The 26,280-nt window shown below is 38.6% G+C and overlaps 3 protein-coding genes across 8 annotated transcripts in view; all 3 read right to left on the reverse strand.

Annotated features, from left to right (window-relative positions):
- Positions 1-26,280, reverse strand: part of LOC122969366 — a 147,931-nt gene that overhangs the window by 42,309 nt on the left and 79,342 nt on the right. The gene's annotated exons all lie outside the window — the stretch shown is intronic.
- Positions 1-26,280, reverse strand: part of LOC122969376 (major histocompatibility complex class I-related gene protein-like) — a 65,160-nt gene that overhangs the window by 25,214 nt on the left and 13,666 nt on the right. The window contains exons 3-7 of one of the 4 annotated variants that reach the window (XM_044335007.1): positions 25,467-25,745; positions 25,068-25,367; positions 24,549-24,554; positions 21,081-21,084; positions 11,783-11,850 (exon numbers count right to left, since the gene is read on the reverse strand). In XM_044335007.1, the coding sequence (XP_044190942.1) occupies positions 24,553-24,554; positions 25,068-25,367; positions 25,467-25,745 (581 nt within the window). In that variant the 3' untranslated portion in view covers positions 11,783-11,850; positions 21,081-21,084; positions 24,549-24,552. Of the gene's footprint in view, positions 1-11,782; positions 11,851-21,080; positions 21,085-22,181; positions 22,246-22,366; positions 22,385-22,688; positions 22,800-24,548; positions 24,555-25,064; positions 25,368-25,466; positions 25,746-26,280 lie in introns of those variants that run through there. The other 3 variants (XM_044335004.1, XM_044335003.1, XM_044335005.1) reach the window with 3 other exon arrangements.
- The window catches only part of LOC122969382 (major histocompatibility complex class I-related gene protein-like), a 77,797-nt gene that overhangs the window by 18,183 nt on the left and 33,334 nt on the right, over positions 1-26,280 (reverse strand). The window contains exons 1-6 of one of the 3 annotated variants that reach the window (XM_044335025.1): positions 20,392-20,467; positions 18,986-19,252; positions 11,688-11,966; positions 11,283-11,585; positions 10,400-10,498; positions 9,978-10,032 (exon numbers count right to left, since the gene is read on the reverse strand). In XM_044335025.1, the coding sequence (XP_044190960.1) occupies positions 9,983-10,032; positions 10,400-10,498; positions 11,283-11,585; positions 11,688-11,966; positions 18,986-19,252; positions 20,392-20,440 (1,047 nt within the window). In that variant the 5' untranslated portion in view covers positions 20,441-20,467 and the 3' untranslated portion in view covers positions 9,978-9,982. Of the gene's footprint in view, positions 1-9,977; positions 10,033-10,399; positions 10,511-11,282; positions 11,586-11,687; positions 11,967-18,985; positions 19,253-20,391; positions 20,468-26,280 lie in introns of those variants that run through there. The other 2 variants (XM_044335023.1, XM_044335024.1) reach the window with 2 other exon arrangements.

The following is a 26,280-nucleotide window of genomic DNA, read 5'->3' on the forward strand; positions in this document are numbered from 1 at the left end:
TCACCAGCAGGTAAAGCAAGACACACAAGTGTATCTACAATATACAGTATAGCACAATTCATACAATGAGGCAGTTTAAGAAGGAATCATATACAAAATCTAGTGAATGACTCCTCATGTGTTAACAAGGGTTTAAGAATTCAAACTAAAAGGGAATTTAAACATTTTGTGCTTCTTTGTGAACTTTATAATTTGAATCTCTGTTACCTTTTCCTGCCTGCTTCCAATAAAGCTCTTTGTCTGTGCTTGTCTGCTGCTAAAGTCCAAAACACACCGTGTCATAACACAAAGAATCTGAGACATCAGACATGATGCAATTCCTCACCTGAGGAGCTAATAATGTGTCCAGCTGCAGTTTGCCAGAAAATTCATATTATTAATATTATCTTTACAATCTATGGGACTGTTTCAGGTAGTGCTCTTCAGATAGAAGTTTGAATTACTAGTATTTAAAAATTATTTTCACTGCTGCTTGCAAGTCTAGTTTAAAGATTATTTTAGGATGATTGTTTTCTCTTGAACTACACATCAGTGAATCCAGTGAATGAACATTAGTCTGGCCTGGTCTATACCTACACCTGGTTTATCCCACTTGCATTTCATAATTAATAATAGCCTACTATCTAAAGCACATATGTAGCAAAGTTGATTAAGATATGTTTGCAGCTGAGCCCCAAAAGACAGTGGTCATATTGGTTGTCTTAGCTCAACCCAAGTGTGTTTCTAAGCTGTAGTTAGGTTGCTGCAAATATACTATAGTTTGTTGCCAAGCTGGGGAAAGTAATTCCTAAGAAGCAAGCTCACAGTGAATCCTCGTCACCACTCTTCTGAAGCACTTGACGTCACTTCATAAAGAGAAGTTAGGTTTCCTACTTGTGTAAAATGTTTCTTTCTGACATTCAATTGTTCTCTTCTCTCTCACACATTCTGTGCTTGATTTTCATTCTTTTTTCTTTCTCACTCAGCGAGCTGTGAACCTGGAAGCCCGGATGTCTACCTTCTGCCATTTGTAACACAGGACATTTGAATGCATTACAAACTGTGTTATCCTGCAATCTGTTTATTTGTGCTTTTATATTTTTTAAACAGTAGTTTGCTAAGCAGTGACTGTTTAGACTCATGACTAAGTTTTGCCGGCAGCTCAGGATATTATAATTAACAGATTTACATTGACCCCCTTTGGAAGGGCATGAACCATAAGAATAATTTTTTTTAAAACATACTTAAATATACTTGACATATTTGAAAGCTTCTGAATAAATGTTCAGTTCCATAGAGCTGCTTCTTGTCTCATCCTCTTCTGTGCTAAATTTCATGGGTTACGCATTTTTAAATGTAAAACTGAGCTCATTACTCTCATTATCAATTAACTGTTTAAGTAAATTATGGTAGTGACACTGTAAAAAAACAGTAAAATGCTGGCAACTGCAGCTGCCAGTACTTTATTGTAATTTTACAGGAAAATTTGTTACAGTATGGTTGTATCGGTTATCTTAGCTCAACTGAAGTGTGTTTTTAAGCTGTAGCTAGGTTGCTGCAAATATACTGTAGTTTGTTGCCAAGGTGTACTAAAACCTGGGACATAATAGGTGATTTGTTATATGTTGTTCAATGTGATTAACCCTGAGAGGGGATCAGAGGCAAGCCGGGGAAAGTAACATTGACCCCCTTTGGAGGGGCATGAACAATAAAAATGATTTTTTCAAACATACTTGAATATACTTGGCATATGTTAAAGCTTCTGAATAAATGTTCAGTTCCATAAAGCTGTCACTTGCCTTATCCTCTTCTGTGCTAAATCTCAAGGGTTGTGCATTTTTAAATGTAAAACTGAGCTGATCTCATTACTGGACCATTAAGACTGAAGACACATTGTTATTTACAGTATATGTCTGCAATTTATAGTTGTTTTTATTAATATGAATAAGAAGAAAACTTTTCAGTTGTTTACTGTAACATTTACAGTAAGAAACTGTTCATGTAGATTACACTAGAAACACTGTAAAAATACAGTATATTACTGCAGGTCTAGCTACAGTATCAAACTGTAAACCTCACATTCTACTGCAGAATACTGTAATATTTTTTACAGCAATTAACCGTTAAAGTAAATTACAGCAGTGACACTAAAAAAACAGTAAAATGCTGGCGACTACAGCTGCAGGTAGATTATTACAATATTTTAATTTTAATTTTGCAGGGAAATTTGTTAGTGTAATACAGTACATGCAATACAGTAGACAGGGTCAATATATAGCGATCAGGATGTGACATAGACGCACAAACAATGACTTAAAATCCATTTAGATTTTCAACCTGAATACAAATTTCTGTTGAGAGGCCTCAATCTACTGCATTATAAGGGTGTGCCCGAATACAAATACATTATTCTGCAAAGCACAAATAGTGTTTTGTTTTGTTTTTTTTAATGAATATTTGTTTCATACAAATAGGCTATTTTAAAAATTATTTGTATTTGGGAAGAAAAAAAAAACATGTCAAATGTCAGTGTGCAGGTTGGTCACATCACTATGTCAGTCTCTCTCCTCTGCTCTGCTGTTACGTCTGTCAGTAGGTTTCAACAAGGGGAGTCACATCCACCTGCTACATGGCGCACATTCCCCAATTTGGACATCACTCCTGTAGTTGAGGTTGTTCCCCAGAGATAAAGCTGAGCTACTGACACACGCGTAGTGCTCCCAAAGGACTCTCCATAACCTGCTGTTCCCTGTCTCCTTTCCACAAACTTAGGTTGTAAAAAATAGGCAATAAATGAAAAGTGCAAAGCAATAATCGCCTTTGAAGTTCTTTTTTACTTCTTACATGAAATGCTGTCTCTGTGTTATGGGTGTATAAATAGGTAGAGGTCTGTCTGAAATTAGGCGGTGAGTAAAGTTTTAGCTCAGTAGTCAGAACAGTTGTCTATGATCTGGGAGACTCCAGTTCGAGACCTGGTGTGGGGACCGCCTTTGTAAGGTAGTTTATTCATGAACATTTATTGTAATACTTTAATTTTCTGAAATTAAAAATAAAATAAAAACAAAAACAGGATTTTTAAGCCTCTTTCCAATTTTATTTGAATACAAATACAAATACAAATAATTTTACTGCCTCAACAAATACAGATACAAATACAAATACTGGGCCCTCTGCACATTCGTTGGTAACAAGCAACCTGCTAAACATGCATCTGTTTTTAATTTACTCTCTCCTTCTTCCCCATAGATTAGATTTCTGTTTGATAGGTCACCTACAGATCTCTCTGGGTTGCTAATATGCCAAAATGAGCAGAAATAGCATACGTTTACATTACAGAGTAATTAAAATACGCAATTAGAAAGGGTTTTCAGGTGTCATCCTTCCTCCACAGTTTTAATGAATGAAGTTCAGAATCTTCTACATTCAGTTAATGTTAGATAATGTGAAATAATATTACATAATAGTCTAAAGGCTTAGTGCTTACCATTAATGCTGTACTTTCAGGGCTCTACCCTCTAGCCCAGTGGTTCCCAACCTAGGGGTCAGGTGCCTCAAAAGGGTCACAAGATAAATCTGAGGGGTCATGAGATGATTAATGGGAGAGGAAAGAAGAAAAAACAAAGTTCTGACACACAATTTTTTTTTTTTAACTTTTCTATAATCTTTGCTTTTTTATGAGTTGTTGTACCTCTTTGTGTCTCATTTAAATGAATTTATATGAAACCATTTAGGAGGGAAATCATAGTACTGACAAATAATTCTTTTTTGAAAACACAGCAACTACACACTGCTTTTGGGGTCACAAGCCAAAAAGGTTGGGAACTACTACTCTAGACTACTGACCATGAGTAATTAGGGACCCAAAACGCAGAGGACTACTTTAAAACAGTAGTTCTCGCCTAAGGGTGAGGACCCTTTGTTTCGTTCTTATTATGCTACTTAAATCCTAAATTCGACCCCTTAAACATGCTCAAAAACTCACCAAATTTGGCACGCACATTAGGTCTGGTGAAACATTTGATAAAATGTAAAAATTAACCCCTAAAGTGCCAAAATGTGCTCACTAGTGACTATGTAACTAAAATGGCCGCCACAGCCCATAGGAATGTCATAGAGAGATCAAATCAAAACTTAATTATTCATCTCATCAAGACCTACAAATCATATGCTGACACCCCTGACCTAAATCCAACAGGAAGTCTGCAATTAGCCTTTCAAAATAAGACTTTGCCCAAATTTTGGCCCTCAAACAAACGCTATCTCCTCCCATTAATGGTATCGGCTTCAAACTTTAATACGTGACTTATGATACTGTGCTGAAAAAAAATCATTAAAAACTTTGTAATAACTCGAACGGTTTGGATTTTATAAGCCCTGAAAGTTGCAGTGTCACATCACCCTTACAATGTAAAGCGATGAGGAGGCAATCTATGGGCACAGACTTTGTGTCAAACAAAGGCTTCTGATGTCTAAACTATAAGTCTGATCACTTTCAAACCTGTATCAATGGATTTGCAACAAAATTTCCTACAAAAATATGATTTTTAAGTGTAAGATTTGGCCAAAGTCATGGGATTTATGAAGATATTTCACAAAAAGTGTACTCTAAAATCCTGCTCTCCAACTGCTGCTGGTGATGTCACTCCCTCAGTGCTGTGAAACATTCTGCATAAAACACTCATTATAAAATCACAGGAGGAGCAAAAAAAGACTTTACAACTCACACTCTAATATCTCAAAAACAGTAAAAGATAGAAAACACATGTAAATTCAAGATTTGTAGGTCAATGTCTCGTGATTCATGTAAAATTCAAACAAAGTTTGTATCTAAAACTATGTGGAAACAGTAAATGTTCAAAAAAGAGTGGGTTAGTTCGCACTCTCTCTTCAAATATATGAGTATTTTTCTGTGTCCAGCTGCAGTTCCTTATTGTCTCTTTATACCTGACAGTACAAATTTCAATCAAACTTTCAAAATAAAAGCACACCACACTTGTAAGAAATATCCCTCATTTTTAAAAAGCAAAATGATCTGATCCTGATGGGCCAGAGTGCAAGGTCCCAACAACACTGCTTGCAGCTTTAATTAGGGCCTGAGCCCCAAAGGGGCGAAGACCCTATTGTATTTCGTGTGTTTGTTTGTTTCTTTCTTCTTTATTATTCCGCCACTTAAACTCTTAATTTGACCCCCTAAACATGTTCAAAAACTCACCAAATTTGGCACGCACATCAGGTCTGGTGAAAAATTTGATAAAATGTAAAAATTATCCCCCATAAGTGCCAAATATGCAAGATCTACAAATCATATCCTAACACCCCTGACCTAGATCCAACAGGAAGTCCACAATACACCCATGAAAGTATGACTTTGTGCCAATTTTGGACCTTGACCAAACGCTATCTCCTCCTAGGGCATTAATGGTATCAGCTTCAAACTTTAATACATGACTTATCACACTGTGCTGAAGAGAAGCTATTAAAAACTTCTAAACTCGAATGGTTTAGATATTATAAGCCCCGAAAATTGAAGTGCCACAGTGCACCTTACAATGTAAACCGATGGGGAGGCAATCTCTGGGCATGGACTATGTGCCAAACTGAGGTGTCTGACGTCTAAACTATAAGTCAGACCACTTTCAAACCTGTATCAATGGATTCACGACGAAAATTCCTACTAAACTGTGAGTTTTAATGTGAGATTTGGCCAAAGTCACGGGATTTATGAAGGTATTTCCACTAGAAGACTGCTCTGATATCCTGCTCTCAATCTGACAGGGAGAAGGAGGGAAGAAAGGCGGGGGATGGCTGTGACAGTTGAATGTAGCAGCAAGGTCTATATACTTACAGTTCATTATATACAAACTTTGTATGAACTTTGGGGTTATTATCATTTATTTTATTTTACAATAATTGTAGGTCTTACATGTATAATCAGTAGTGGGGATGACCTATGAGAGGAAGAGAAAAAATGGAGTGAGGGTGACTGTTAAGTGATAAAGTGCAGTAGAAAAATAAAATCATAACTAAATTTTGTAGCTCTGTACTGCAGTTTTTCCTTTATTAAGGCCCGAGCACCTAGCGGTTCACTCACACTCTCCCTTCAAATATATGAGTATTTTTCTGTGTCCAGCTGCAGTTACTTATTGTCTCTACACACCTGACAGTACACATTTCAATCAAATTTTGACCAGGTGATGTGGGTTAAAAGTCCTTACTTTTCTAAAAATAGACTTGCTGAAAATTAGGAAGTTAATTTCTTTTGTACAGAAACTCATCAAAAGTTTTCAATTTATTTGTTGAAATTAAAGTGAATGGGCCCAAAACTTGCATAATTTTGATGACACAGGGGTGAGCAAGACAGACATGTCTCACCCTGCAGAAAATTCTCATCCTCACACCGTTGAGATTTAATGTTTCGCCATGACAGAGGAAGTTGTTATAACTTTATTGTACATGCTCGAGTCTACATCAAACTTTACATGTTTGATAAGAGTACCGGCCTGAACACGTCTACATGACAATATTCCATCAGTGATGCAAACCGGCTGAATAGCGCCCCCTACGAAATTCAGGCAAAGCAGCCCCAGCAGCAGGCAAAATAGTGGACAAAGAAAGTGATGTTTATCTCCTTCTTGCACTGCCTGAAAACAGCCCGGGTCTGAAGACATCTACATGCCCGTGACAGAAGCCCTTCGACTGTGCCGCGGCCCGACCTTCGCAGAGGTGCGAGGGCCCATTTAACGCTGTTTGCAGCTTTAATTATAATTACTTTGCCTGCACAAAATACTACTTTAATTTTCAGCATCTTTAAGTTGGAGCTATGTTTATGTATTCCATGAGAATATTCATCTTACTGTAACAACAGTTGACAAACATATGTTTGAAACAATGAGGACTTTATTAAAAAACACACACACATAATACACACAACTTCACCACAAGTAGAGATTGTTTTGTTGCATTGCATTGAATAAGATCAATATCAGTGCAGATACTGATCCAGTGTATCAGACTGGTGTATCACCACCAACTAAAAACACACACAAAAACAATGTTTTATGAAGGTCGTTCTTCTGTAGTTATGCTTTATGTATCACTATTATGGGGTTGTAGTTTTCTGCAGTAATATAATTATATGTCTGTCTGTCTCTGTCAGTAAGTTTTGACACCTCTATTTCTCCATTGAAAAGCCTTCAGTTTGTCTGTGTTTGGAGTAGTTTGTCTGGTCAAGACATGTTCTCCATCTCACATTAGGTAATTTTTACATTTTTGTGGTGAATGTCTTTAAGGTTCAAATTTATGTAATATTTTATGTAAATCCATTTGCACATTTGATGTGTGTTTCACATTCTGTAATATGAATGATTTCCCATTTCCATTTGACATCAAATAGGTGGTGAGTTACACTTTATATCATTAACCTGACTGTGGGGACTTGAAAAGGAAGTGGTGAAGTCCGAGACTGTCTGAGATGTTTGTTTCCTCTGATAGATGCAAAAAAATGCATTAAAAGTTTCTGAATTACATGAATGACACTGATATTAGAGAAATAATACAATATAAATCTATCTGTTAGCCTGCCCATAAATTTATAACTGTCTCCTACTGTTGATCTGTTGTTGTATTGAAAATAAAGATTTTTTAAAAATGTGTCTGATGATAATTTGCAAGTGCTCAAATCTTCAGTAACACTGTGTAAAAGTTATTTAGACCAACAGTTTAATTTTAATTTTCACTTTAACTGTACTGGGTCAGGAAACCCTTTGTAATGTTGGAGGTGTGGAAATGCTCTGGCAGCTGTTTCTCTGTGGTGACCTCACAGCTGACACATTTTAGAGTTATGTTGCTCTCTAGTGGTGATATAGGGAAAGACACACTCTAAACCTCAGACTCAATGTAAGCCTTCATGAACAAATCAAAATTTGTGGTACATGCCTTTGTTTTTTTTTTTTTTTTTTGTAATAGCAGTGTAAACTTTTTCTTTTATCCTCACATATTTTGACAACTGATAAAAAAAGTAAATTCATGCTTTCCAGGTGCCAGGGATGAGCCTCACTTTAAGCCTACACATCTGAATATTTGAGGTATATGCAGGTATGACGTAACAGGGAGACCTCTTAAGCAGGTTTTCAGGAGAATTTTATTTATTAATTGAAGGTAAATAGAAATACTACTAGAACAAATGAGAACAAAAATGACAGTAAAAAATGTAGTAGCCCCTCTGGACAAAATGAAGTTCACCAAATGAACAAAGATAAATAAAAAAATATTTGACCTTATCTACAGACAGGATATCCTTTCTGCACCTACTGTATGTGACACATATGAGAGCTGTGACCTCCAAAAAATCATGTTTTACAAATCACCAGTGAAAAGATGATCTATCAACAATTCATAATTAATTATCAACCTGTAGATGATGTGGAGACAAACTTTAACTGAAGTGAACACATTTAGCCAAAAACAGATCATATAACCTTAGAGAAGATGTATACTGCCATGTAGACAAATCAATTCTTCCATTTTTGCGATATGAAATGAAACACATCCATCAGTACTGCAGGTAAAACCCTCATTAATCTTCTAACACCAATAAGCCGAGAATTAACAAATACCTCACAATCAAATTAACATTTATCATCCATATGTCTAATACAGGACATTTGAATATGGCAAATTTATAAGATACAAATATAAGCTCTAAGAAGTGTTATTGCTTAAATATGTGAGTTCAAATGAAAGGTAGTATCTAAATATCATCTAAATATCTAGTATCTAAATATTCAGAAATGTATTTATGTTGTGTAAAATTGTGGAAACATTTACAAATTTATGTTTAAAAAGAGTTACAGCTGTTACTTGGAGTGGAGGAGCAATGTGTGTTGGAAGACTAAAACATAACTCACAGATATTTACACTTTGGTTAAAGTGGGAGAAGTCGGTATGCAGTGTTCAAACTATGGGAGCAATAACAATGAAACAAACAGAGAAACAATCAATCATGGTCTAGTGCAGAATCTCCATTAGTGTTTCTCAAATGCAACTGTCAAACTAATTGTTAGTGAAAGCATGAGTAGTTGAACATTTAAAGTTTTAAGTTTGACTCATGTTAAGAGCAGAGGTTAAAGTGCTGAGTATCATCATGTCTCCTATAAGTTGACTTAATGCTAATCATCATCAAAGACAGTACATCACATGACTAACTGACATGAAATTGATATCTGAAGACAAAAGATGCCCCACTGAAGTAACGTTGTGGCTCTTTGGTGTCTGGTAGCTGCTCCAGTGATTCATCTCCACCAAAGGTTTGAGGAAATAGCTGGACAGCAGCATCAGTTCTCTCCAGATGTTGTTACTCCTGCAGTGGAGGATTTACATCAACATCAATGCTTCTATTAGCTCTCAGACAATCTTCACAGATATCATTCTTCACTGCATCCACTGATGACCTGAAACTCATAAATCTGATCTATGAATTCACACTGAAGTTTGATGTATCCTGTGACTTTCTGACGGGTCCTGTGATGTCACATCTCAATATTCATTAAAACAAGTTTTGTTAATGGACATTTATGGTGCAAAATAGAATAAAATATTGAAGCCACAGCATCTTTATTTGAGTTCACTATTCTCCTCTAAATCTTTACTGGAAAGCTGCAAAGACAGAGTAACAAATAGAAAGGGACCTGAAATTATGAGTGGTCATTTAACGGTATTTGATTTCATATTGTGTGCAACATGTTTGAGTTTGGCCCAGAATGTAAAAGGTTTAATCACTATTACATTAAAACCTCAGTGTCAGCTGTTTCCTGTAATATACTGGATCTCTTGACTGAGAATTTCTGCCAAATCAGACAAACAGTTGTTTAACAAAGACAGACTTTCAATGTATTTATGAGAGTATTATATCAGTATACTGTAGCTAGTTTCAGGAGAAGGAGCAGAAAGATCCTTCAAACAGTATCTGCAAAGTGTTGATGACATGATGAAATACTCACTGTGATCAGTTAAGAGCTGCATCTTTGACTGAAGATGGATCAGAGGATGATGAGTCTGAAATACAGATGAGAGATTACAATATTTCAAAATTTAAAATGTCAGAATTTTGAAAGCAAATGTAGAAAACACTAATACATGTTTTATAAAAACACTGTATTAGTTTCACTGATTTCTGCTTTTATTGTAAAAGGTAGGAGAGTAACTCTTCAGTTGGATGTCACATTACTGAACATCGGCCACGTCAAACTGTTTTTACATTTGTTTTATTCATTCAGAATAAATATTTTCCTGAAATGTTAGTTTGAATTTGGTGCTGAAATATGCTAAAACAGCTTTTCAAGTTACTGAACATCAGCCAGGTTACACTGTTATTTGTAGCAAAAATGGCTTGATGATGAGTAAAAGTATGTTTGTCTCTCACCATTATTTTTCCTCCTCCAGATGAAGACTCCAGTGATGCAGACTGCCAGGAGCAGCAGCAGTCCTACAACACCTCCAATAACAGGACCAGCAGGGAACTCTGAGAGAGAAACTGGAACCAAAACAAAACATTCACAGAGCGTCAAGTGCATGCCAATGTACTTTTGGTATTTTCACCTAGCTTTGATTCTACATGTCTCTGGAACTCTGAGGGAGGGATGAACACCCTGGTTTTGCATGTTGTATTTATTTTTTCTGAAATTATTTTTAAAGTTTAAATTGATTAGATTTGTTTGTTTTAAATACAAAGCAGGAATAAGGGTGTTTGTTATTTTAGTGAGATTTATTTGGGTGAGCCCTTGCAAAACTCACCCATTCTTGGCACCTAGATTGCAGTGTGCTGCTAGATTGGCAACAGCACATTTTCAACTGTGCCTTTCACCCCGTGAGTCAAGTCACCCAGAAACCAGACTGGTGCAAGTGAGGATATAACTTCAGGTAAATGCCAGTTCGCCGGTGCAGATACGCTCCTAACTATGTGCTGGCACCAAAACAGAGCCCTTTGTCTGGACCACTGAAATGCATTTTATTGCATCGACTTAGGAAATTTAAGAAGGTCATGTGCATAATGTACCAAGGAAGAAACTACATTTATTTCAGTGAGCAGAACAGCAGTTTTGTTTGTTATCTCTGGACTTAATTAACCCTCCGCTCAGGAATGCTCAGGACTGATGAACTTGTTTTAAACTCATTCAAATTGTGTAATCAGACACCAGAGTTACCACCATCAGAGCATTTACAGTATATACATGACATGTATATATTTTATTGGGCAAGAGATGTTTTTAGGAATAACAATTGCAAATTCAGTATTCCAGTCTTACCCCAGTTGGTTCTGATCACTGCTTTGTCCAGTTTGTTGACGATGTCGTCCTTCACACTGTAGAGCTTAAATACACATTCGTACCTTCTCCAGTCTTCAGGTGTGACTGATGAAAGGTTCAGGTCAACACTCATCTGGAAGGATCCATCATGGTTGGGGAGGATCTCTCCGTGTTCCACGTCCTCATGAAGCTCCTCTCCATCTTTCCTCCAGAAAATCATGGCCCTCTGAGGGTAGAAACCTGTAGCGTGGCAGCTGACTGGAGAGGAGGGAGTCTTCTGTAGGAGAGACACTGAGGGAAGTTCTGGAGAGACAAGTGGTGAGGGGTGTGGGAGGGAGGTTAGAAACAGAAGAGGCATTTTAAAGGCATTGTGTCCATGAAGCTTCATCAGGTCATGTGATCTACCTGTTCTCAGCAGAGAGCTCTTCCCATAGTCTAAATATGTCTTCAATAACTCAGGGCAACCCTGTGTGAGGTAGTAATTCCACCTTTCATTGTGAGGTCTATCTCTGTCTCGCTTGTGTTTGGTGATGATAGCTTGTGGTTTTGGAGCGATCCATGTCAGTGTCTTCAGGTCAAATGCTAAGAAGTCTTCTCCATCATAACCAAACTGAATAAAACCATTAACCTCTCCAGTCTCATCATCCCACTCACAGCCATCCATCCTCTGGAAGATGTGGACACCTGAGAGACAGAGAGAGAGAGAGAGAGCAGAGTGAGATCCCACAGAGGGTTACAGGAGGCTGGAGCCTATATGAGCCTGCATTTTAGACATCGAGGAACATGTGGAAGGGTCACTTCTTCATTGCAAGGCCAACACAGAAATACACAAAGTGACATCAAGGCGTCAAACTTTCCAACCAAAACTTACCTGACTTGTGTTGGGACTACATGTGGACCACAGTTTACCATATGTTTCAAGATTCCAAGAAACCTGAGCCCTGGGGGGTTCGCACCCAAAGTGTGAAGCTCCACCCATGGATCCAGGTTATCAAAACTAGAGATTCCTCTCTTATCTCTCTCTTTTCTCCACGAGCTGCAGCAGGAGCAGCTCCTTGCTCTCTTTCACACCATCTCTGCTCTCTTGTGTGGCCTGCTCACAGCAGACACACACAGTCTTCTTTACGGCAGAAGACGCGAGAGCCTGCCTAAGACTCAGAAACTAAGTTTCCTTGTGCCAGCAGCTAACACACAAGTCTGTTGGCCAGTTTAACAAGTACAGGAGCCGCGAAATGGAGTTAGCTTGCCGCTAACTCTACACCAAGGAGTGACCTGGGCCCTCTGCACGACTGGAGTGCTGTCTGCCCAGCAACGCCTGCATCTTTCAGCTTCAGAGCCAAAGCCTTCTCAGCCTGACTCACCCACGGATTCACCGGCTACAAAGCAGGACACCACAAAGCAACTCTTCCTTCATGGACTGGTAACAACTGGGCATAGCCTAGCAACACAGTGAAGCATAGTACGGCTAAGCAAGAATGTTTAACTCAAACAATGTACTGTACGTGTATTGATTTGGTTAAGGTTATACATTGAACTGTTGTTGTGATGTCCTTGTTGCCTATAGTCAGGTTACTGCATAGCCACACCGCTAGGTTAATGTTAGCATGCTTAACACATGTTACATCCAGTAACTAGGCCTTGCATGCAACTAACCTTGTTTTAACCTGGCACCTTTAGCATACACCAATTGGCCTTGAATAGAGAACCACACAGTTAAGAGGTTAAAACCTAGTTTGGCAAACTTTGGTTCAGGCAGCACATGTGGTTCAAGACACCACATGGTCTGGCCTTTTATCCCTGTAGTTCCCTTTATCAGCCAAAGTGTCGGCATGCCATGTGCTCAGTCACCAGGTGACTGCAGCCATCTTGCTATTGTCTTCCCTACACACACACACACACACACACACACACTCACACATTCACACTTGTATATAGATACACTTAGCTAGATTAGTATTGTGTGTTGCTTTTACCCCTTTTGTTAAATAAATGCTTTTGGATATACCTGTTGTCTGTTTTAATGTTGCACAAGAATGAGTTTTGCCAACCTCTGCTCTGTAAAGAACTCCAAATCCTTCAACCTTAACTAGCTATTGATATGGTGATTTTGTTTATAGTTATTAAATTAATTATTAATCAAAGTCCCAAATTCATAGATTAGTACACTTTAAGACTGAATTGGCTATCTTTTTCCCTGAGTCCAGGGTGGTGCCCCGTTATTATTAATTCTTATTAATAATTTTATTGATTTTAATAATTAACAATTATCTTTGATAATCATTAATTATTGCTGATAGCCAAACTTGTAGCCACAGCCCAACAAAATGGTGCCCCGTGTGAGGCAGAGTATTGTTGGCAATTATTCATAATTGTGCAATATTAATTTCAGCATAATTTTGGCCAGTACCAAAATTCTGGAATCTAAAACCTTTAGACTATCCAAAAGTCTTTATATTTAACATGACCAGTCTGCCACAGGAGAAGATATCTAGCTGTACTTACAAACAAGTGAAGTGTTGGGAGAATTGATTTTTTTTTCAAATCAATTTCAGCAAAAGCAATTGGTAACCCAAATCTTGAGTTGTTGATAACTACCACCTTAAGCCCTCGTAGTGTTAAACTAAGAGATTGCTGTTGCTGCTAGCCACTCAGGTTAAACCTACTCTGTAGGAAGTGTAAGAATTTTGGTTCAGCATTCTAATAGTACACATTCAATGCCATCCAGTCAAGCTGTCAGAATTAGTTGTTAATTCAAGTGCTCCCCTTGTTAATTAAAACACAGTGTGCCACCAGCCCTGTGACACATAGAGAGCTTGTACCTGGCTGTTACTGCCATGCATTCCAGCCTGAGTAAGAAATAGAGCCTGTGAGATAGAGCCACAGTGTGCTACCAGCCCTGTGAAACTTAGAAGTTATCCTCTAGCTGTTACTGCCATGCATTCCAGCCTGAGTCAACTTTAAGAAACAATCCTCTAGCTGTTACTGCGCTGCATCTCAGTTAGTGCATGTTGAAATCTGTTGTGCCCACTAGAGCCACTAGACGGTGTCGTAGCTACCCCTCCTCCACAGGAAGCTACTCCCCATAGTGTAAGCCACAACATTGTTTGGTTAGGCTAGTGTACTGCCCAAACTACACTACAAAGTGTCAGCCACGCAACATTATAGCCAACCACATTGTTTTGTTGTACTAGTCAACTGTTAATCTAATCCTCCGTTCCGGATACAACAATGGAGAACCCCTGTGTAGAACAGTTTATTTCCTCCCGAGCACAGAGCCTAGAACCTGGCTACCCAGAATTCATCAGCAGGTTGAATTTCAGTGAGTGCAGGAAAGAGATAGACTCACTACTCAAGGACAGGAATGATGCACAGACCTCATCCAAAGATCCATTGTTATGCTTGCTTCTGAACTTCCACAGGCAAACCAGCCTTGCCTGTCAGAGCAGAGCAGCCCTAGAAAAGGAGGTAGATTTCCTTAGAGCGCAAAATGCTTGCCTCCTCCATGAGGTTCAGACGGCCAATAAGAAAGCCATGCGCTATTTAGAAGACCTGTACTCAGCAGAGTTAAATCTCTGCTCACACAAGGAGGAATTGTTAAGGCTTAGGTCAGAATGTCCTGCCCCACTACAGTCATTCGGCCAATGTGATTCCGGTTATTCCGATTCACACTCCTCCCATAATGAAAGGTTAACTCCCTCTCCACTCAGAAGATTGGAACAATTCCCAACTGACCCTAAGTTCTTGGGAATGAAGTCAGCTTCTCAACCTCCACTGAGAGACAGAACTAACAGCTACCTGAGTTCCCATCTCTCTGAAACAGACACTGAAGAGACATGTAGTTTATCCTCTAGAAGATATTCTGCCCAGTGTTTTTCTCAGCCACCGATACATGACACATTCATCCGTGCTCATCCTTCCGAAGGGGGGACTAGATCATCCCAGAACTGTTCAGTCTCTCCTCAGCACTATCAGGAAAGTGATAACAGTTGTTCAGCCCCTGCCCTTCAACGAGAGAGAATTGTAGCACGTGATGCACATGTCCATGATAGTGCTAGTTTAGTCTTGTCTTCACCAGAAATGATTTCACAGTGTCCCCGCCTTAAAGTGCTTGAGCTCATAGCTAAGGACATTGATCATTTTGACCCAGACAGCTGTAATCACCACATTGAAGATTACTTTAGAGAACTAGAATACAATCTAGTTGACCTGCCCCATGCAACCCAAAGTGAGAAAGTTAAACTTGTGTAGAAAACCAGCTCTAAAGCTGTACACAAGTTTATACAATCACAACCTTCCAGAGTCAGAAATGACTACCAAGAGCTCCGTCAAGCACTAGTAGAAGAATTCTCTTTTACTGCTGACGAGACCACATCAATGGTTGCAGCCCTCCAAGTTAAACATTCCCGTCGTGAGCATCCCAGGGATTATTACCAACGTTTGAGGCATGCGTACTTCCAGGGCAAGAATGCACCAGGCTTAGAAGAAAACCCCACCTTCAAGTCCATATTCTTGCAGAACCTTCATCCATGCGTACGCACTCACGTTGTACTTATGACGCACCAAGGTAACCCCTCACTGCGTGAGATAAGAAAGATGACACAGGTGGCTTGGGAAACTGCTGTCACTTCCAAAGCAGGAGGGAAAACAATTGAGCCTGCCAGCTCAAACACTGAAGCGTCATACAGGTCTGCTGCCTCAAAAGATCACCCTCATAACAGTCCAAAGGGGGGTGACAAAAGGCAGCATAGGGACACTGAGCGTAAGCGCCATGTCCACCAACTGCGTCGAGATAGGCATTCACACAGTAGAAGCTTTAGAAGGCCATACGCAGAGATTCTGGCCCAGAAGTGTGACCAGACAATGGACAGATCAGATGATGACCACAGCATCTCTGACCACAGTTCAGTACATGGTCACCATCTATCAGACAGTGACAGTGCCTCTGAATGTCTTTCTCCCTCTGGCTACACGGAGCGTTACAGCCCTGAGCCACAAGTTAGAAACTTAAGGCACAAGAGCTCTAGAGCTCGCTTCTCACGATTCTAGACAGCAACACAGTCCACCCCTGTACTGACAGTAAGACAGATACCAGCGCCTTACTTTTCCTGCAGTTACATAGATACACTTGGGTTTGTTAGCAACAGTAGCAACCTCAGTTATTCTAAACTCAGTAATAGCCAGACAGCCTGCTATTACTTGAGGAAAGCCTAAATTCTGATTCAGCTCAGACACAACTGTCCTACTTTGCAAGTACAATTGGATCAACTCCTTGGTAGTATTTTGTCAATAGGATCACTTTGCAAAATACTAGCTCAGGACACTTGATTAGGTACTTTCAGAAGTAGTCATACACATATCCTCACCCACCACAAGTTTAGGACATAGTGCCAAACAAACAATGATACAGCCATTAGGACTTTGGGATTTTTGGAAATATGATGACATCCTTCTGCAGCTACACTTGCCTGAAGGACAAAATTGTAAAGTCTGCCAAGATCAGACTGAGTACTACATTGAGTAGTCAGTATTGTCATCAGATCCAATGAGTGAAACAACAAACACCCTTGGACACTCCAGAAATGGCTTTATCATTTTAGGTGCCACTCTCTCTGCATCTCACCTTAACAAAGTTACACCACTAACATTCCCGTTCTCACTAACCCAAAGAGTAATGAGAAACCCAGGTTATGTTATTTAGGACTATGCCTTTGTTGTTGTCTATCATGCTTTTGTTTTGTAATTCTGACTGTTCTTGCTTAGCCAAGATAGATAGTGTTAACCACTGCCCAGATGTTACAAACTTGAATGAACTGACAAACGAACTCTTGAACTCAACTGTGGACCATACAGTACATGTATGTTTGTGCTCCCAGGATCACACATCAGGTGCAATCCTAGGACCAAAGGGGGGATGTTGGGACTACATGTGGACCACAGTTTACCACATGTTTCAAGACTCCAAGAAACCTGAGCCCTGGGGGGTTCGCACCCAAAGTGTGAAGCTCCACCCATGGATCCAGGTTATCAAAACTAGAGATTCCTCTCTTATCTCTCTCTTTTCTCCACGAGCTGCAGCAGGAGCAGCTCCTTGCTCTCTTTCACACCATCTCTGCTCTCTTGTGTGGCCTGCTCACAGCAGACACACACAGTCTTCTTTACGGCAGAAGACGCGAGAGCCTGCCTAAGACTCAGAAACTAAGTTTCCTTGTGCCAGCAGCTAACACACAAGTCTGCTGGCCAGTTTAACAAGTACAGGAGCCGCGAAATGGAGTTAGCTTGCCGCTAACTCTACACCAAGGAGTGACCTGGGCCCTCTGCACGACTGGAGTGCTGTCTGCCCAGCAACGCCTGCATCTTTCAGCTTCAGAGCCAAAGCCTTCTCAGCCTGACTCACCCACGGATTCACCGGCTACAAAGCAGGACACCACAAAGCATCTCTTCCTTCATGGACTGGTAACAACTGGGCATAGCCTAGCAACACAGTGAAGCATAGTACGGCTAAGCAAGAATGTTTAACTCAAACAATGTACTGTACGTGTATTGATTTGGTTAAGGTTATACATTGAACTGTTGTTGTGATGTCCTTGTTGTCTATAGTCAGGTTACTGCATAGCCACACCGCTAGGTTAATGTTAGCATGCTTAACACATGTTACATCCAGTAACTAGGCCTTGCATGCAACTAACCTTGTTTTAACCTGGCACCTTTAGCATACACCAATTGGCCTTGAATAGAGAACCACACAGTTAAGAGGTTAAAACCTAGTTTGGCAAACTTTGGTTCAGGCAGCACATGTGGTTCAAGACACCACATGGTCTGGCCTTTTATCCCTGTAGTTCCCTTTATCAGCCAAAGTGTCGGCATGCCATGTGCTCAGTCACCAGGTGACTGCAGCCATCTTGCTATTGTCTTCCCTACACACACACACACACACACACTCACACATTCACACTTGTATATAGATACACTTAGCTAGATTAGTATTGTGTGTTGCTTTTACCCCTTTTGTTAAATAAATGCTTTTGGATATACCTGTTGTCTGTTTTAATGTTGCACAAGAATGAGTTTTGCCAACCTCTGCTCTGTAAAGAACTCCAAATCCTTCAACCTTAACTAGCTATTGATATGGTGATTTTGTTTATAGTTATTAAATTAATTATTAATCAAAGTCCCAAATTCATAGATTAGTACACTTTGAGACTGAATTGGCTATCTTTTTCCCTGAGTCCAGGGTGGTGCCCCGTTATTATTAATTCTTATTAATAATTTTATTGATTTTAATAATTAACAATTATCTTTGATAATCATTAATTATTGCTGATAGCCAAACTTGTAGCCACGGCCCAACACTTGCAATTAATTAATTGAATTAAACATTCAGATCAAACCATACATGACAAAAAGGGCCTCACACACACACAAAGAACAAGGGCGAGTTTGAAACCCAATTTGCTTAGTTTTTCAGTGAATCCAGCACATAACTACCAGGGAAGCTATATATAATACTAATATTCACCACCCATTTTGAAAGAGTCCCTCACATTAGATGACTGTTAATAGAGGGAGGGATGTGAGTGAAGAATATATGCACATTTAGTAAACTGTGTATGTGTTTGAACATGTAAACATGTTTATAATAGAACTATATCTGTTTGCTATTTGACAAAAAACACAACTTTACATTTTTACAGTATTTTACTTACCTTCAGTTTGGTTCAGTTGCTGCTTCAAAATGTCAATGTGAGCTTTGTAGGAATATTGGGTTGACAAACACTTCTGAGTGTACCACTCCAAGTGTTGTGGATCATCTTCTAACATTTTTTGTGACCAGTCCTGTTTGGCTTCTGGTATCTTACTGATGCTGTCATAGTAACCTGTTGGAACTTCATCAATCAACACAACAACCACAAAATCTGGGAATTTTTTGGCACCAGAGGATGTTGTGAAGAAAAACTTCAGCGAGTGTTTCACTGTAAAAGAAAGAGGTTTGAATTGTTTTGAAATCCAGTTTTCATAAACATACATTTATTCATACTTGTGATAATTACATTTAATTACAAATACATAAATGGCCAGGCAGCCAAAAACACGACTCAAAACATAAATAAATGCTGGATATGTTAATAGGTCATTTTTTGTTGGCACATTTTTTAATATTTTAACATTATTATGTTATAAATTAATGTTGCATTCCTGTCTTGCACCACTCTTGTAATCTACAGTACAGCACTGGCCATTAGAAGGTGTACATGTAATGAGAATATTACTTTGAAATCACAGTTACAGTCACAAAAGTCTTCTTATGAAACATTAAATTCATTGGTGTCATTCACTGTGTATTTAAAACAAATCCAGATACAAAATGTAAAAACTCCTTTATTAAAGTAATACTTGAGGAATTTGCTTTGAGGTTTCAACTTAATTCTTGTTTTGTCAATATTATATTATTATAACATATTATATCATAATAGGCCTAGATTATATTATACTGCAGTACAGAATCTATAATCTGAATTTACAGCATGAGTAAACATTTGAAAACCATTTGTTACAGTTTTGTCTTTTATATTTAAATTAATTTCAATGAATGACACTGTTCAATAAAGTCAAAGGAAATAATCCGACACACAGCCAGATGTTAACAACATACAGAACATCAGTACTGTACAGAAACTTATTATTTATTATTTTGTTATTTCTGCAAAATCCCGAATATATTCAGTGTCAGAGACACCTGAACGGCATTATTGGTTAGATTCATAGATTAATCTCACACATTTCAGACCTGAATTAATCTCATTAATAGCTGTATTTCATTGGACATCTCAGTAGCTTATGTAATAGATATGAGAGAGAAGTAAAAGAAGAGAATACAGTACTAGTCAGAAGTTTGGACACACTTTCTCATTCAAGAGAATGGGAAGACCTCTCACAAGTTTCATATGTTAAAAACACAATAAAAACAGTGTTAAAAATGAATTGGCAGTGAATAGACATGTTTAAATCTGAGGTATGTTGATCTCTGCAGTAAATGTGCAGTTTATGAATATGATGTGCATAAATGCTGAAATAGAAGTTAAACAACTGTTTAAAAAGATTATTCAGTTACCTGGAGATACAACATGGCAAAAGAGAAGCAACAACATTAAATCCTTCATCTTGATTTGATACAGACATTAAAAAACACTGTGATGAAAGAAAGACTGTTAACAGTGTCAACAGTCAAATGAAATGACCAATAGAAATTATAAATAGCTGTGCATCACGTGTTACCAGGAGGAGTAAATTCAATATCTGACTGGCTGATCAGATTCAACAGGAAAATGCAGGAAATGTGTTTTTTTGTTTTGTTATTTACATGAAATTTAATAACATGTAGTAACATGAGCATTTGTTTAAAGTCATATAACACAATTTATTCAATGAGGCAGTTTAAAGTGTTTTATAACCCGACTGTGGGGGAGGAAGCGGTGATGGTGGAAATGCTCTAGCAGCTGTTTCTCTGTGGTGACCTCACAGCTGAGACATTTCAGAGTTATGTTGCTTTCTAGTGGTAAAATAGGGAAATACACACTCAGAGTCACAAGGTTCAGTGTATTCCTTCATTAACAAATGAAAACTTGTGGTATGTGTGTGTGTGTGTGTCTGTGTGTGTTTGTGTTTTGTAGTAGTGTAAACTTTTCCTTTTATCCTCACACATGTTGACAACTGAGAATTTTAAAAAGTAAGCTCATGCTTTCCAGGTATCAGGAACAAGCTTCACATTTGTGGTAAACACAGGTATGATGTAACAGGAACACTTCTTAAGCAGGATTTCAGAAGAATTTTATTTATCAATTTAAGGTAAATATAACACTATTTGAACAAATAAGACCAAAAAATGACACTAGAAAATGTTGCAGCTGCTCTAGACAAAATGAAGTTCACCAAAATATCATGTTTTACATTCACCAGTGAAAAGATGATTGATTAACAATTCATAATTAATCATTATTATCTTGTAGATGATGTAAAGACAATCTTTAACTGAAGTGAACACATTTAGCCAAAAACAGATCACATGACCTTAGAGAAGACGTATACTGTCATGTAGACAAATCAATTTTTCCATATTTGCAATATGAAATAAAGTACATCTATCAGTACCACAGATAAAACCCTCATTAATCCTCTAACACCAATAATCTGAGCATTAACAATAATGTTACAATGACATTAACATTTGTCATCTGCATGACAAATACAGGACATGTAAAGATGACAAATGTATAAGATACAAATATAAGCTCTAAAAAGTGTTATTGCTTTAATATGTGAGTTTCAATGAAAGGAGGAGTGTCTAAATATTCAAAAATCTATTTGTAAACTAATTGTTAGTGAAAGCATGAGTAGTTGAGCATTTACAGTTTTAAGTTTGACTCCAGCTTAAGAAGCAGAGGTTAAAGTGCTCCATGTCTCCCATCATCATCAAAGACAGCACATCACATGACTAACTGACATGAATTTGATATCTGAAGACAAAAGATGCCCCACTGGAGTAACGTTGTGGCTCTTTGGTGTCTGGTAGCTGCTGCAGTAATTCATCTCCACAAAAGGTTTGAGGAAACAGCTGGACAGCAGCATCTGCTGATGACCTGGAACTCATGAATCTGATCTATGAATTCAGAGTTACAAATAGAAGGGAGCCTGGACTTATTAGTGGTCATATTATATGTATGTTTGATTTTTGTCTGAAATATAAATATGAGAAATTCTGCCAAATCAGTCTTTTTAACAAAGACAGACTTTCATTATATTTATGAGAGTATTATATCAGTATACTGTAGCTAGGTTCAGGAGGAGCAACAGAGAGATTCTTCATACAGTATCTGCACAGTGTTGATGACATGATGAAATACTCACTGTGATCAGTTAAGAGCTGCATCTCTGACTGAAGATGGATCAGAGGATGATGAGTCTGAAGCTATAAAAGAAAAACAAACTGTCAGTAATTCAATTTAAACTATTAACTGCATTTATTTGTAGAGAGAGAGAGAGAGAGATACAGAGAGAGAGAGAGAGAGATAAACTGACAGATTACTCACAGTTTGCAGGCCTGAATCCTGAAATACAGATGAGAGATTACAATACTTCAAAATTTAACATGTTAGAATTTATGAAAGCAAACAAGAAAACACTAATAAATGTTTTATAGAAACACTGTACTAATTTCACTGATTTCTGCTTTTATTGTAAAAGATGAGAGTAACTCTTCAGTTGGAGATCACGTTACTGAACATCAGCCAGGTTACACTGTTATTTGTTTTATTCATTCAGAATAAATATTTTCCTAAAATGTTGCTGAAATATGCTAAAACAATGGAGTTAAATGGTGTCATGATGAGTAAAAGTATGTTTGTCACTCACCATTATCTCTCCTTCTCCAGATGAAGACTCCAGTGATGCAGACTGCCAGGAGCAGCAGCAGTCCTACAACACCTCCAATAACAGGACCAGCAGGGAACTCTGAGGGAGAAACTGGAACAAAAACAAAACATTCACAGTGCATCAAGTGCATGCCAATGCATTTTTGGTATTTTCACCTATAATGATGTATGATAATCATACAACAGTATTTACAACCACTTTTGTTACTTTCATCCCCCCAAAACACAGGACTTTCTCTCCAAGGGCTTTTTTCCTGTGAGTGTTTTCCGCTGAGGAAACTCATTATTGTCCAGGATGTGCAGAGTTGAAAATATAAGTACAGTAGTTCAACTACACTGCCAAGAGCAGGTGATGTCTCTTTTTAAAGGTTCTATATATAGAATTGGGAAGCAATTTACATATCTTAATGTTTTTTTATTGCCAGTGAGTGAACAGGTAGTAATGTAATGTAAAAATAGAGTCCTTCCCTGACTTTCTCAGTTGCCTGTGGACTGATTTCTATGTGAAGGCCCTGGGCTGGATTTTCTGCGTAAATCCAACAAAAGTGAGATTTCTGTGTGCTCCCAAGTGCCTTACCTCTATCCTGCTAACATCAACAAATGACACAACAACACAAAAAAAACTGTGCTATCTGACTAGAAACACCCTGCAGATATTAGCTCTCAAGCTAATAAGACAGCTAGCTGCCGCTGTCAACCACTACACATTTCACAACAAAACACACCTGCAATGACGCCCACTGCTGAGCACACACAGCTGAAAACATTATTTCCTCAAAAAAGGAGCAGAAAACAAGCTCCAGAGCGATAGCAGAACATAGCTCACCACTTTTGTTTTTCTTGTTGGTAGTCCAAAATGTCATAATAGGCACACATTTCACAAAAAAACTGCAGCGTGCACTCTCACGTGATCACACGTTTCCTTAGATGAGCAACAATTCTAGTTTGTTCTTGTTTTGTGTAAGAGCCATTGTTTTATTGCTGTAAATGTTGTGTCAAATCATTTGTGTTTATTTTTGCTGTTAGTTGCTGATAGTTTTATACTGTGGGTGTATTACTAGCTCATTATTTGTAAAGTGTGACTTCTAGCATTATAGTAACAGTATTATCTTGTGAGAACAAGATAATACCTTCTATGCACCAGATAATAAGTTATTATCTTGTGCGCACAAGATACAGACAAGTGACGAACTGGTCCAGGTCTGAATGCTTGACCCCTACAGTGAGGGGATCTGGTGGCTCTGTTATGCTGTAGGGGACATTTTGCTGGCATGGTTTGGGTCCACTTGTCCCCTTAGAGAGAAGGGTCACTGCAAATCAATACAAAGCTGTTCTGAGTGATTGCCTTTATCCTTTAATGATACATTTCTATCCTGATGGGAGGAGTCTCTTCCAGGATGACAATAGGGCATGAGGGGTCACTGGTTTGATAAGTATGAAAATGATGTGAATCATATGCTATGGCCTTCACAGTCACCAGAGCTCAACCCAACTGAAAACCTATGGGAGATTTTAGACTGACATGTAAGACAGCGCTCTCCACCACCATCATCAGAACACCAAATGAGAAAATATCTTTTTTAAATAATGGTGTTCTTCAGCCTTTGCATTGATTCTACAGTCTCTGAACTCTACTGGAGGGATGAACATCCTGGTTTTTCATGTTGTATTTATTTTTTATGAAATTATTTTTAAAGTTTAAATTGATTAGATTGGTTTGTTTTAAATACAAAGCAGGAATAAGGGTGTTTGTGTTATTTTGGTGAGATTTATTTGGGTGAGCCCTCACCAAAGAAAATGACAGTAATATTAAAGATCATAGGTTCGCTGTGCTGTCAACCTTTTCCTGAGCAGGTGGACAGTGGATTGCGCAAAACTCACTTATTCTTGGCACCTAGATTGCAGTGTGCTGCTGGATTGGCAACAGCACATCTTCAACTGCACCTTTCCTCCCATGAGGCACATGGCAACTCACCCAGACACCAGACTGGTGCAGGTGAGGATATAACTTCAGGTAAATGCCAGTACGCTGGTGGCAAAAGAGAGCCCTTTGTCTCGACCACTGAACTGCATTTTATTGAATCCACTTGTAATTTAAGTAGGTCATGTGCATAATGTAACAAGTAAGAAACTACATTTGTTTCAGTGAGCAGAACAGCAGTTTTGTTTGTTAACCCTGGACTAACCCACAGCTTCAGAATGCTCAGGACTGATAAACTTGTTTGAAACTCATTCAAATTGTATAATCAGAAGCCAGAGTTACCACCACATTTACAGCAAATGACATGTATATATTTTATTGGGCAACAGATGTTTTTAGGGAATAACCATTGCAAAGTCAGTATTCCAGTCTTACCACAGTTGGTTCTGATCACTGCTTTGTCCAGTTTGGTGATGATGTCGTCCTTCACACCAGAGAGATGAAACACACATTCATACTTCTTCCAGTCTTCAGGTGTGACTGATGAAAGGTTCAGGTCAACACTCATCTGGAAGGATCCATCGTGGTTGGGGAGGATCTCTCCATGTTCCACGTCCTCATGAAGCTCCTCTCCATCTTTCCTCCAGAACATCATGGCTCTGTGAGGGTAGAAACCTGTAGCGTGGCAGCTGACTGGAGAGGAGGGAGTCTTCTGGAGGAGAGACACTGAGGGAAGCTCTGGAGAGACAAGGGGGAGGGGGGCAGGGAGGGAGGTTAGAAACATTTTATCATTTTAAAATTGAGGCCATGAAACTACATCAGGTCATGTGACTCTACCTGTTCTCAGCAGAGAGCTCTTCCCATAGTCCAAATATCTCTTCACTAACTCAGGGCAATGCTGGGTGAGGAAGTTTTTCCACCATTCATTGTGAACTCTATCTCCGTCCCACCTGAGTTTAGTAATGACAGCTTGTGGTTTTGGAGCGATCCATGTCAGTGTCTTCAGGTCAAATGCTATGAAGTCTTCTCCATCATAACCAAACTGACCAAAACCATTAATCTCTCCAGTCTCATCATCCCATTCACAGCCGCTCATCTTCTGGAAGATGTGGACACCTGAGAGAGAGTCAGAGTGCAGAGTGAGATCCCACAGAGGGTTACAGGTGGCTGGAGCCTATGTGAGGCTGCATTTTAGAGGTTGAGGAACATGTGGAAGGGTCACCTCTTCATTGCAAGGCCAACACACAGAAATACACAAACTGACATCAAGCGGTCAAACTTTCCAACCAAAACTTACCTGACTTGCAATTAATTAATTGAATTAAACATCCAGATCAAACCATACATGACAAAAAGGGCCTCACACACACACACACACACACAAACAAACACACACAAAGCAAGGCCCAGACTCAAATGCAGAACCATGTTGCTCAGTTTTTCAGTGAATCCAGCACATAACTACCAGGGAACCTATATATAATATTAATATTGACCACCCATTTTGAAAGAGTCCCTCACATTACATGGCTGGTAATAGAGGGAGAGATATGACAGAAGAATATATGCACATTTAACAAACTGTGTAAGTGTTTGAACATGTAAACATGCCTGTTTATAATAAAAATATATCTGTTTGCTATTCAACAAA

This window comes from Thunnus albacares, chromosome 19, assembly GCF_914725855.1.
Source record: "Thunnus albacares chromosome 19, fThuAlb1.1, whole genome shotgun sequence".
NCBI classification, from domain to species: Eukaryota; Metazoa; Chordata; class Actinopteri; order Scombriformes; family Scombridae; genus Thunnus; species Thunnus albacares.